The 12,842-nt window shown below is 48.1% G+C and overlaps 1 protein-coding gene across 3 annotated transcripts in view; it reads right to left on the minus strand.

Annotated features, from left to right (window-relative positions):
- LOC117368313 (dual specificity testis-specific protein kinase 1-like) overlaps positions 1–12,842 on the minus strand; it is a 174,495-nt gene that overhangs the window by 96,771 nt on the left and 64,882 nt on the right. For all 3 annotated transcript variants that reach the window (XM_033961852.1, XM_033961851.1, XM_033961853.1), the window contains one exon: positions 2,060–2,259. In XM_033961852.1, coding sequence (XP_033817743.1) covers positions 2,060–2,245 — 186 coding nt within the window. In that variant the 5' untranslated portion in view covers positions 2,246–2,259. The remainder of the gene's footprint in view (positions 1–2,059; positions 2,260–12,842) is intronic.

Genomic DNA, 12,842 nt, shown 5'->3' on the forward strand with positions numbered 1-12,842 from the left:
AAATTCAGCCAAGATAGGCAGCTGAAATGTAGGCCCGGAAAACCCTGGCCTACATTGCAGTTGCCTATCTATGCTGTCGCAGGATCCTAAAGTCAGGCTGCAGCAACCATAAACTGATCACAGTGGGGGAAGTTATCCCCAATCAGATGAGCCTTAGACCTCTCCCTGGTGCATCCCAGGATGCCCCTTGCCACAGCCGCTAAGCTGATTGTAGCAGGGGTATTTCCCCCCGATCAGCTGAGCCGACAGGACTCAGCTGATCGGGGATAACTTCCCCTGCCATAATCAGTTTATGCCTGACTTTTGGATCCCGCGGTGGCATAGATAGGCAGCTGAAATGTATGCCAGGGTTTTCTGGGCTTATATTTCAGGTACCTATCTTGCCATGAATCACGGCTAGGTAGCTGCTTTAGCCTGCCAAACACCACTTCTGGCTTTGGCCACGCCTACTTTGGCATTCTGTGGCCTAAAGTGGCTACTTAGCCGCGATGCAAGCTGCCTTTTATTTAAGCATCGGTAGGATCTTCAACACTGCCATTTTTTGCTGTTTCTGACGGCATTTTTCAGTTAACTTAGGCATTGGCAGGGCGCCTACCGACGCCTTCATTTAGGCGTTGGTTATGGAATTTCCCTGTAAATGTTTACTCTTTCTCAGACCTTGCACAAAGTCCCAGCACTTAGCTCAGCCTTTTGATGTCCTGCACAGATGTCTCTACATCTGTGCTGAATAGCTAATAGCTTCATTAACATGGATTTAAATGTGCTCTGTGCTAATACCTACACAAAGCTTTGAGCATGATTAGCTTGCGTACAAATCTCATTTTTGCATTGGACACCCACAAAATAGTACATTAAAAAACAAAGTTACTGGTACACAAAGCCAGTTGCATAATAGGGGCAGGTGGGCGGGGGCAGGCTGCCCCAGGTGCCACCTTCGCAGGGGACATTGCTGCCTCTCTTCCTCTCCACCACCTCCCCCATGTACCTCTTGAAATGTTCACAGACGCGAGCAGCATATTCCACTTGATGCTCGCATCGGACTTGGCTCCTTTCTGATGTCACTTCCTGGTTACAAGCAGCAGATGGAAGAAGCTGCTCATGTTGGCAAACATTTCAAGAGGTATGCAGGGGCGCTCAAAACGGCAGGGAAGAGTGGGGAGGTGCTGAAGCAGCAGGGAAGAGTGATGGCACACAACATGGTGATGCCCTGGGCATCAACCTTCCTCACTACTCCACTGCACATAGCCTAGCACATTTGATTGCATCAGCTCCAAAATGAACAGTTAAGTGATACATACATTCAGGAATCTATGCCATGGTCTCCCCCCTCCTGTCAATGAAGCAGTCTCTTCTTATAATACTATTCTCTCCTCTGCTCTTGACACCCTTGCTCCTCCCAGGATATGTCCTGTAAGGCGCACCAAAAACCAACTCTGGCTGATCTCTAAGATCTGCTACTTACGTTCCTCTACTCAATCTGTGGAACATCACTGGCTGAAATACTACTTTCACGCTGACTTTGTTCACTTCAAATTCCTACTGATCTTCCAATCTGCCCTGTCACTTCCAAACAAGAACACTATGCTTGCTTAACTGACTCTCTTGGATCCTACCCTCACCATCTACCACGCTCAACTCTCTACCCAATGGCTGAGTACTTCCATGATAAGGCTCACAAGATTAATCTCGAGTTCTCGACCTAATCACCTCTGCCTTCTCCTCCTCCCATCCACTGACCATCTGCCGACCTGGCCTAGCAAAGGCCCTGAAGCTGTCAGAGAGAATTGTTGGGCCGACACTAGCTGTGCAGGCAAGTTACAATACAGAAACAGCTGCTGCTATTCAGGGAGCAGAGATGCTGCCTCTCGTCTAGTAGGGGAGAAAAAATGGTAATTGTGGCAGCGGCGGTAGACATTCTGCATCACATACCCCTTGCCACAGGTAAGCATGCCCCCTGGGGTACATGTACCACGTGTTGAGAACCTCTGCTCTAAACAATCACTCATCAGCTAAATTTAACAAACAGGAGCACTCCCAGGAAGCTTTTGAGCTGTCTTACCTTGTAAACCTTGGAGAAAAACCCAGTACCAATCAGGTCTGCATTGAAGTTTTCCCAAAATTCCAGCTTTCTGACTGTAGTCCGCAGCCTCTGCCAGCGATCCACATTGTAGTAAGTGTCTGAGGATTCTTGGTAGTATTGGGTGGGGCTGGAGGGCTCTGGGGTGATCAGTGCAGCCTCACACATGGCAGGAGTAGCAACTGAAAGGAGCAAAATATATACTCATACAGCAATCGATGAACGGCTGTAAAAACTGAACACCAAAGTATTGGGAACATCTACAAAAGGGACAGGTTACAATCAAATTGGTTTACATATTTTATATATATATATATATGTATGTATGTTTTTATTTTGTACCTGGGGCATTGGAAGGTTAAGTGGCTTGCCCAGAGTCACAGTGGGAATTGAATCCAGTTCCTTAGTTCTCAGTCTACTGCACTAACCTCTAGGCTACTCCTCCATGTATTATTGATATGTGCATGCATCACCCTGGTCTTTGCACCAAGTGACATGGATAGCCAAGCTCAATTACAAAGTGCAGCTGATCTGTTTTATAGGTATGTGTGTGGGGCATGTTGTTGGTGGGATGTATAGCAGGCATGCCCATTGTCACCAAGAACTCAGAGTCTATGTCCTCTTTCCCTGAGAGTCATATAAGTAGCACCTTGTATTCTCAGGGTGAGACTACTCTCAGGGCTAGATGCACAAAACACGATTGTTAAGACTGTGTGAATCGCTGTTGGCCAATTTTTTGGCTCACTCTGGAACAGACAGTGATTGATCTCCCAACAAACCTCCATGCAAATCCCCGTCTGATCAGTCACTCTGAGAGTGACTGACACATGCACAGAGCCAGTTTGGGAAAGCCCTGCAGCTATTAGGAATTTTTTCCTTTTTTTTATAGCACAGATGTGCGTATATTATTCACATACAATATCTGCCTCATAAAAAAATGCCATGTTGTCCCCCTTCCCCCGCTGACGACGGCCCTCCCCAAAGACAACACCCCACCCCCCTCCACACACACACAACCTGGCACCGGGAGACACCCTACCCCTATGGCAGCAAAAATTGGCAGGAAAGATACCTACTTCCTCCTGCCAGGCGAACACCCCCTGGGCATTGCAGCAGCAAAAATGGCAGGAGGGATGCCCACTCTCTCCTGCCAACCCCCCCCCCCATGCATCATCCCCTAAACTCCCCCTCCCGAGGTCTGCCAGTCCAAAATGGCGCACCTTCTCTCCAGTGCATCATGTGATGCATAAGGAGGGGCCTACGGGTGTCTGGGCCAATCAGAGCCTTAGTCCCCTCTTCGTGTATCACATGATGCACTGGGGAAGAGAAGGCCTGCCATTTTGGACTGGTAGACCTCAGAGCAGTAGGGGCTGAGCATCTCTCCTGCTCTCAACTTCTCATAAAGGTCCACAGGGGGGGGGGGGTTCGGGGAACCATCTGCCTTTTTTGTGGGGGGAAGGGTAAGGGATGGTTCATGGGGGGGCACCTGGTATGGGGGGGGCTCTGTTGGCAGGAGGGAGTGGGCATCCCTCCTGCCATTTTTGCTGCCTCAGGGAGGGGGAGTTCACCTGGCATATCATATGATAGTTTAGAGATCTGCTAAGCTATCATATCACAGGGCAGTCAGAAACACCAGCCTGGAAACTGCTATAGCTCAATAAGTAAAAGCCCTGTGCTTCTCTTCCAGAGGTCATAAGTTCAAATCCCAACCAGCTCCCCAGCACATATTTTACTTGTGGCATTCTAACTTGCAGGTGCACCTTGATGATCTCACAATGAGGTCACTATTGTGCAGCTGAAAACCTCCATATGCAATGAAGTAGAAGCCATGCTAAGGTCTGTATCTGGTTTTAACCTTTTGCAAATGAAGTTATGCATGCAATCTATATATTTTTGTCATGTGTTTTCTTTGCTTTCAAGAATGAGCTGATTGGAGCACTGTTTAGTCTGAATAAAAGGGTAGCTTTTTAGCAAGAAAACTAAAGCTATGTTTTTCATGTGCTGTGCTTCAGTTAATGGATCTTTTCCTCTAATTAGCAAATAGCATTGCTGTTTGCCCTGAAAAATAGAAGTTTTGCATCTTTGTATTGATGTGCTTATTAAATGTATTTTGAGCTTAATAAAGCAAAAATAAAAACCCAGAGAGCTATTTAGCAGATTGCATTAAGGACATCCAATGTGCCTAAGTTCTGTCCATAGAACCATAGGCAGTACCCGACAGGCAAAGTTAAGGGACCCCCAACAAAGATTGAACCACCCTCAGAGTAGGTTTATGGATGTCCCGAACAAGCGAAATCAAAGCTAACAACTGTCGCACTTTACCCGATGGGAGCCGAGTCACCATAGCCACCGAGTCAATCTCGATCCCCAAGAAAGTGAGACAAGTAGTGGGCCCCTCAGATTTATCAGCAGACAACGGCACCCCAAATTCAGCAGCCATGGCTTCGAAAGTAGATTTCAACAGACTACAATCACCAGAACCCGCCCCACCAACAAAAAGAAAATCATCCAGATAGTGAACCACCGACACCCTCCCCGCTCGACAAACAGTAACCCAATGCAGAAAGGAGCTGAACAACTCAAAAATGCGCAAGATACGGAACAACCCATCGGCAGACAGCGATCAAAGTAAAAGGCACCCTCGAACCAAAACCCCAGCAGAGGATACGAAGACGGATGAACCGGCAATAACCTAAAGGCCGACTTGATATCCACTTTAGCCAGCAAAGCACAACCGCCCGCCTGTCGAACGAGGTGTAAGGCACTGTCGAAGGAGGCATAGCGGACAGAGCAAAGATCGCGAGGAATACCATCATTCACCGAGCGCCCAACGGGCCTGGACAAATTATGGATCAGGCGATATTTGCCCGGCTCTTTCTTAGGGATAATCGCCAGAGGGGACAATACCATCACAGGGAACGGGCGCTCCTGAAAGGGCCCCTCAATTCGCGCATGATCAAGTTCTTCACATAACTTACGTCGCACCTCCACCTGCAACTGAGACACCGAAGAAGCGTTGGACGCCTGCACATTAGCCAAAGGAAGTGAATATGGAATAACAAAACCCTCACTAAATCCCCGGACAAGCGTCGCAGTGGCCCGCACGTCACTGTAGAGGTCCAACCAAGGCCTCATGGCACCCACCCGGACCGGGGTGGGCAACCCCTGCACCCCGACCTCACTTAGCCAGGGTGGGAGGTGGCCCAGCTCCCTTCTTGGGGCACTTGAGCGCTGAGTGCCCTTGCCCGCACAAGGAGCAGGCGTGACGGAAAAGACAGTCCGTAAAGGAACAGGAAGATTTATTGAACTGCCAGCAAAGGCCAGGACCCCCCACAGCCCCCGGGCCCCCAATGGGACAAAAGGAACGAACCCCCCCAGAGACTTGAGACCCCGGCTTCCCTGACGAACTCAATCCCGACCCCGCAGGTTTCGACATGTGAGTGAGCCACAGATTGATGTCCTGCGTACCCCAGGACATGTGCCAGTTTTCCTCCATCTTGTCGCGGAACGCTTCATCGTAGTTGAGCCACGACCACCCGCCGAACCGCTGATAAGCATCAAGAATGGAATCAGCATAGGCCAGCAAAAGGCCGTAGTCCTGAGGGCGCTCCCGCCCCCAGACACTTGCCAACCTCAAAAATGCACATGTCCAATTCACGACATTGCGTGACACCAAGCCCACCTTTTGCTTCCCCCCTCATTCTTACTCTTTTTCTTCCGCCCACGCACTCTGCCCTCCAGAAGCCGAAAAACGTCAACACATGTACACTTCCGGATCTTACGACGGAGAGACCGCGGAACCTTCTCCCACAGTTCCGACAGCGCTACGAGAGCCGGAGCCCCCCGATTATCCCCCCTCCTGCGCTGGCTTCTCACCCGACCCCCGCCGAGGTGACCCTGCCGAGGAAGATGACGTCGAAGAGGAAGAGGAGGTTAAAGAAGACGAAGAGGACGAAGAAGAAGCCCTACTCCTATGGCCCCTCCTACCCTTCTTCTTCTCTTTCCGCTTCCCCCCCTGGTCCCCAACCCCAGCCTCGAATGCCATGTTCCCCGTGTTCCTGACTCCTCCAGGTCCGCATCCTGCACCTGCCACTCCAGGAGTGGCGCCCTCCGAAGCAACCACCATAACAGGGCTCTGGCTCGCCTGCACTGGCTCCTCAACTCCAGTCCGCAGGGCTTCCATCTGACCTCCGGTCAAAACTCCGGCAGAACAAGGCTCCATGAAGCGCTCAAGTCCAGCGGCGGGATCCTGGGGGAAAAAATCCACACAGGGGCAAGCAACCTGCACAGTATGAGGAGAAGTTAACCCTGGGGGCCAAACCCCCACCAGCTGATCTCCCCCCCCTTCCAACCTCCGAGTCCCGCCCCCAAAAGAGGCGCCAGGGCCCAAAGACGGTGATGGAACCACTCCAGGGAATGGAGGAGGACCCATAGCCCAGGGGCCGGATCCCCAAGGAGAACCCCAAGGCCCAAACGCCCACGGTGGCCACCAAGAGGTCGCCAGTGACCCACGACCCAACCCGGACGTGGAGGGAAGCACGGGGGTATCCACCCCAACCTCACCCCTCACCCCAGAGGAATACACCGGTCCACCCTGCTGGCCAGGCCCGAACACAGCCCACACCCCCCTTGAACCACCCGGAGCTGCTACAGGCACTTCAATAGAAGGCACACTCCCAGCAGCAGAAGCCCTCCCAGCTCCATCAGGAGCAGCTGCTGAAGGCTCCACAGGCACACAGCCTGCTCGAGGAACGTCTCTACCCCTCCCACGGCCTCCCTGCAGCCTGCTTCTGCCCCTGCGGGCCAACCCCGCGCAGCCAAGAGCAGACAGTACCTCCCCCCCTACCTCCAGCGCTATCGCCGTTTGAGCAGCCGAATGCGAGCACCGAGGAGGTAAAGATCGGCCCCATCCCCAGCAGAGGCACTCACCGGCTCCCGGTCCTCTTCATCCAGCGAGTCTCCAGCTAACAGGGACAGCTCCGCGGGATCAGCAGCATCGGAGGTGGGTGCACGCGCCATCCTCCCGACCCGACACTTGCCGCCGACACCCTCTGCCGTCCGGTCGCCCGAAAACGAAACCGGCCACGTGGCAGGCCGCAGGACTCCGCGAACAGCCGACCCGACAAAAGCAGCCTCGGAGTACCGGAAACCGTTACGGTCCTCCGAGAGCCCTGCTTATATACCCCCTCCCCACCCTATCCTGCTGCCCTGACTCGACCCTTTAGGAGGTCCCTCCCACGGCAGGAAAGACCTTCTCCCTTCAATTTAGCTTCCCTGCCTGCCTAACCCCCCTTCCTAACATTTTCCCGACGGACGGCTCCGCGGGCCTCCCAGCTCCACGTTAGAGCCGCCCGTCGAGACAAGCTCTCGGGCTTTTTAATCACGGATCCTCCCTTTTATTCCCTTCCCAGCATTAGGGTCCATCAAAGCCAAGCTGTGATGGAGGTCCGTGGGAGTTAAAGGGCCATAAGATATGCAGAGACTAAAAGAGTGAAATTTTTTGCAACTGCTCAAGCTAGGCTTCTAGCCTAGGGGTTAGAGCAGCTGACTGGGACCCCGATGGGCTGTGTTCAAGACCGGGGAAAGCACACTTTTCTCCCCAAAACTTATATTTTACATCACGGATCCTCCCTTTTATACCCTTCCCAGCATTAGGGTCCGTCAGAGTCAAACTGTAATGGAGGTCCGTGGGAGTTAAAGGGCCATAAGATATGCAGAGACTAAAAGAGTGAAATTTTTTGCAACTGCTCAAGCTAGGCTTCTAGCCTAGGGGTTAGTGCAGCTGACTGGCACCCCGATGGGCTGGGTTCAAGACCGGGGAAAGCACACTTTTCTCCCCAAAACTTATGTTTTACATCACGGATCCTCCCTTTTATTCCATTCCCAGCATTAGGGTCCGTCAGAGTCAAGCTGTATGTGGGAGTTAAAGGGCCATAAGATATGCAGAGACTAAAAGAGTGAAATTTTTTGCAACTGCTCAAGCTAGGCTTCTAACCTAGGGGTTAGAGCAGCTGACTGGGACCCCGATGGGCTGTGTTCAAGACCGGGGAAAGCACACTTTTCTCCCCAAAACTTATGTTTTACATCACGGATCCTCCCTTTTATTCCCTTCCCAGCATTAGGGTCTGTCAGAGTCAAACTGTAATGGAGGTCCGTGGGAGTTAAAGGGCCATAAGATATGCAGAGACTAAAAGAGTGAAATTTTTTGCAACTGCTCAAGCTAGGCTTCTAGCCTAGGGGTTAGAGTAGCTGACTGGGACCCCGATGGGCTGTGTTCAAGACCGGGGAAAGCACACTTTTCTCCCCAAAACTTATGTTTTACATCACGGATCCTCCCTTTTATACCTTTCCCAGCATTAGGGTCCGTCAGAGTCAAACTGTAATGGAGATCCGTGGGAGTTAAAGGGCCATAAGATATGCAGAGACTAAAAGAGTGAAATTTTTTGCAACTGCTCAAGCTAGGCTTCTAGCCTAGGGGTTAGGGCAGCTGACTGGGACCCCACCGGGGGAAAGCACATTTTTCTGCAATTTTATTGAGAATAGGTAAAAGAATAAGAAATGAGTGGGCTTCTGGTTTTGGTTTTGTTTAGACAAATTAGCAAATGGATCCTGACAGGTGGCAGGAGTGAGAGACTGATAACCTCTGCAGAAAATATAAGTTATAAAACGTACAATTTTACGAGCTAAGAACATAGTGTAGAGGTTAGTGCAGCTGTTTATGAGACTAATGATACGGGTTCAAGTCCAGGATGAGGGGAGCAATATTAAATTTCCTTGCCGGCATCTCAGTAGCAGCTATAGTGGTGGAAAAGGCGCCCTGCAATCATGAAATTTGAAACCGCAGTTGTCAACGAATGACGGAAGAATTTTTAAGGCCGTGCCGGTTTAGATCCGCGAGGTCCGTAAGGTCCGCGAGGTCCGCGTTTTACCCCTTCCCGGACGTGATCAAAACAACATTTCTCTTCACCTTTCCCTTCCTTTTGGAGCAGCAGCATGTCTGGCCAGCTCAGTTGATCGTTCCGTTCAAAGCCGCGGGTTGGCGGCTCCTCGCGCTATCCACTCCTGCATCGGAAGCCTCTCTGACGTCACAACATCAGAGAAGCTTCAGACGCAGGTGCGGATCTCGCGAGGAGCCGCCACCCGCGGCTTTAAACGGAACGATCAACTGAGCCGGCCAGACATGCTGCTGCTCCACAAGGAAGAGAACAGAAGGGGAGGGGAAAGAGAAATGCTTCTGCTGCATAGGAAAGGGGGACCCTAGGGAAATGCTGCTGCTGCTGCTGTACAGGGAAAGGGAGAGGGAGGGAAAGGGGAAGAGAAATGCTGCTTCTGTTGCTGCTGCACCCAATTGGGGAAAGAGAGGGAAGGAAGGCGAAGGAAGACAAGGGAGAGGAGAGGAACAAGAGAAGCCAAGTTCATGGGAGGGAGGGAAGGAAAGGAGATATCAGACCATGGAGGGGCAGGGAGAGATGCCAGGGCATAGGGGAAGGGAAGAAGACAGATGCCAGAACAGGGGAAAGGAAGGAAGGAAGGAGGGAGAGAAAGGAAGGAAAGAGATGCCAGATCATGGAAATAGGACGGAAGAGAGAGATAGGAAGGGAAGGTAAGACATGGAAACGTAGATTTTGAAAAGAAAGCAGAAAAATTGAACATTAAGTTAATGCCAAAGATGGATGCAAGGCAGAAAGTGAAGACGGAGAGAAAAACAGTCAAAGGACAAGAAGGCCCTGGAAACATAGTTGAAAGCACAGAAAAATAAAGTCACCAGACAACAAAGATAGGGAAAATGATTTTATTTTCAACATAATGATTGAAATGTGTCAGTTTTGAGAAAGAAAAGATATTAAACTTTAAATGTGAGGGCTGCAGAAAAAATAGAGTACTTGGAGGGCCGCAGAAAAAAATAGTTAATGTCTTATTAAAGAAATGTATATAATATTGTAATCACAGCTATAATCTCTTGTTAATAATATTGCTTTCTTTAATTTATTTTAAATATTATTGTGAAGTGCTCAGACCAAGTAACCCAAAATATAGTGAAGTCACTACAATGAGGTTAACAAGGGGACCATCATCGCCTTCACCTGTCCCCTGCCCTCCCTACGTGACCACGAACTAATACAGATCAACTTGATGTACTTATCTGAATAGGGGGGTAGTTGGTTTCGTTAATTCTCATTGGTGACTGTATACCAATAAAATTTATGTGCTCCGTTAAAATCCTACTGTTCGTTCATTCTTTCAATCCCGTCCCCCCGACTCGAGTTTCACCTCTTCATCAGGGAGGGACACTGGTGAAGGCTCACTGAGATCAGGCTCACTCAAAGCAAAGCCCGTTTGCTTTGAGTGAGCCTGATCTCAGTGAGCCTTCACCAGTGTCCCTCCCTGATGAAGAGGTGAAACTCGAGTCGGGGGGACGGGATTGGAAGAATGAACGAACAGTTCTAGGATTTTAACGGAGCACATAAATTTTATTGGTATACAGTCACCAATGAGAATTAACGAAACCAAATACCCCCCTATTCAGATAAGTACATCAAGTTGATCTGTATTAGTTCGTGGTCACGTAGGGAGGGCAGGGGACAGGTGAAGGCGATGATGGTCCCCTTGTTAACCTCATTGTAGTGACTTCACTATATTTTGGGTTACTTGGTCTGAGCACTTCACAATAATATTTAAAATAAATTAAAGAAAGCAATATTATTAACAAGAGATTATAGCTGTGTTTACAATATTATATAGTTATTTCTGTCACAGAAGATCAAGTTTTATCTCCCTATTAAGTAAGAAATTTATTAAAGAAATGACAATTTTGCATAAGGTAAAACTCTTTATAGTTTATATATCTTTCCTTTTAACTGTTAAAGGAAAGTTTTATACACTATAAAGAGTTTTACCTCATGCAAAATTGTCATTTCTTTAATAAGACATTAACTATTTTTTTCTGCGGCCCTCCAAGTACCTACAAATCCAAAATGTGGCCTCACAAAGGATTTGAGTTTGAGACCACTGCCATAGACCCTATGGAAATAGAGGAAGCTGGTGCCCCTCCAGAGTTGGCAGCACAAATCCAGGATGAACCGATGGAGTTGCAGGAGGAGCTGATTCCAGAGGTAGAGCTGATGGACGTGAATTTGGCTGCCAAGCACTAATTGAAAGCAGTGCTTTCTGTGTTTGGGATACTAACTGAGAATACTGCCTGAATATAGTTTTCTTTTTGAATGTTTTTTTTGTTTGCTGACTGGACTGTCTGTGGTGCTAAGACTAAATTTGCATTGCTGGCCATGAACCCACAATTGTTTTGGACTTGGGGTGGGGCACCAGTTTTTGCCTTAAAGTAAAGAAAAGGACTATGTTTTATTTTTCTTTTTTCTTTACAGTTTCTTTACAGTTTCCTGGCTGTAAAGGGATTTGGTTTTGCTTTGAAACCAGAGTTTAGGAAGCTGTTTTTTTTGCCTAATGAGGGAGAAGTTTGCCAATAATTGGGCAGGAATTTTGGAAGCTATTTTTGATAAGCTATTGAAAGGCAAAATTGAGGCAATTCTCCTAGCCCCAGCACTACTGTGGTGGCTGGAGGCTTCCATGGTTTTTTTTTGTGTGTTTTTGAATGCTTGGACTGTTAAGGCTGATAAACTGAACTTACCTATATCCTGCACTGATTGGGCAGGCTAAAGAGAGCACTGAAGAAAAGGAACTGTTTGAGGAAAAATTATGTTTTTTTGCTTATGATGAACTATGCAGGGCAATCCTGAATGATTCACAGGAGTTTTCCAGGAGGTGTTTTCACAGCACTATAATTTCACATGCCCTTGGCACATTCTGACCAATAAAACCTTGCTGGAAGTTTTGCAACAAGGTTTTGAGTTTTTGCATTCTTTGATAATGCATTTTGCCTGTAGGGATGTCTCCGTCCTGAGCAGTGCACCTAGTCCAATTTTGCCTGTGGCTATTAGGGGAGCTGTTACCTGCTCTTTGTGACCCCGGTGGCTACACTACATGGCTAGAGCAGCATATACAGAGAACATAAGAGCCTGATTTTCTCACAGGTTCCTCTAGGTGATTTTTCACTCTCTCACTATTTTTCATAATCACAATAAAAATGGATCCCTGACAATTGGCTCTTATCTCATTATTTATTTAGTTAGTTTTCTATCCCGTCCTCCCCAAAGAGCCCAGGATGGGTTATAGGTCAACATACACAATACAGTTAACAGGATACAATTTGCCATAGTTACAGTACAAATTTTTCTAATACAAGTTTTTATCCTAACTCGACATATACTAGGGATCTAATACCAATATCCATAATATACGGTTTACAGGTTAAATTCATCATAGTTACAGTGCAAGATTTTTCATCGCAAGTTTCTATCCCAATGCAATACACACCGAGGATCTTGGATCAACATACATTTCTTTGTAATCTATTGGTTGTGGGCAGGGAAGTCAGGTGAACAGGTATGTTTTTATTGCTTTCCTAAAGTTGAGGAGTCCTTCATGATAGATATTCAGATACCTTTAGGTTGTTAGTTCTGGTTCCAATTGATAATGACCAAAAGTCCTTATGACTTCATTCATTAGTTACTTTATTTAAAAAAAATCTCAGTGATATGCATCTCAAGCAACATAAATTGAAAAATTAAAATCAATCAAAGTTTATTACTCATTTGCTACATCACCTAATCAGGGGTACAGGTCTAGGCAGTTTAAATACTAATTATAAAATCAGAAAGGAACTCCAGGTTCACAGGACACTTACAACTAG

The sequence above is a fragment of the Geotrypetes seraphini genome, chromosome 10 (genome assembly GCF_902459505.1).
Source record: "Geotrypetes seraphini chromosome 10, aGeoSer1.1, whole genome shotgun sequence".
In the NCBI taxonomy this organism is placed as follows: Eukaryota; Metazoa; Chordata; class Amphibia; order Gymnophiona; family Dermophiidae; genus Geotrypetes; species Geotrypetes seraphini.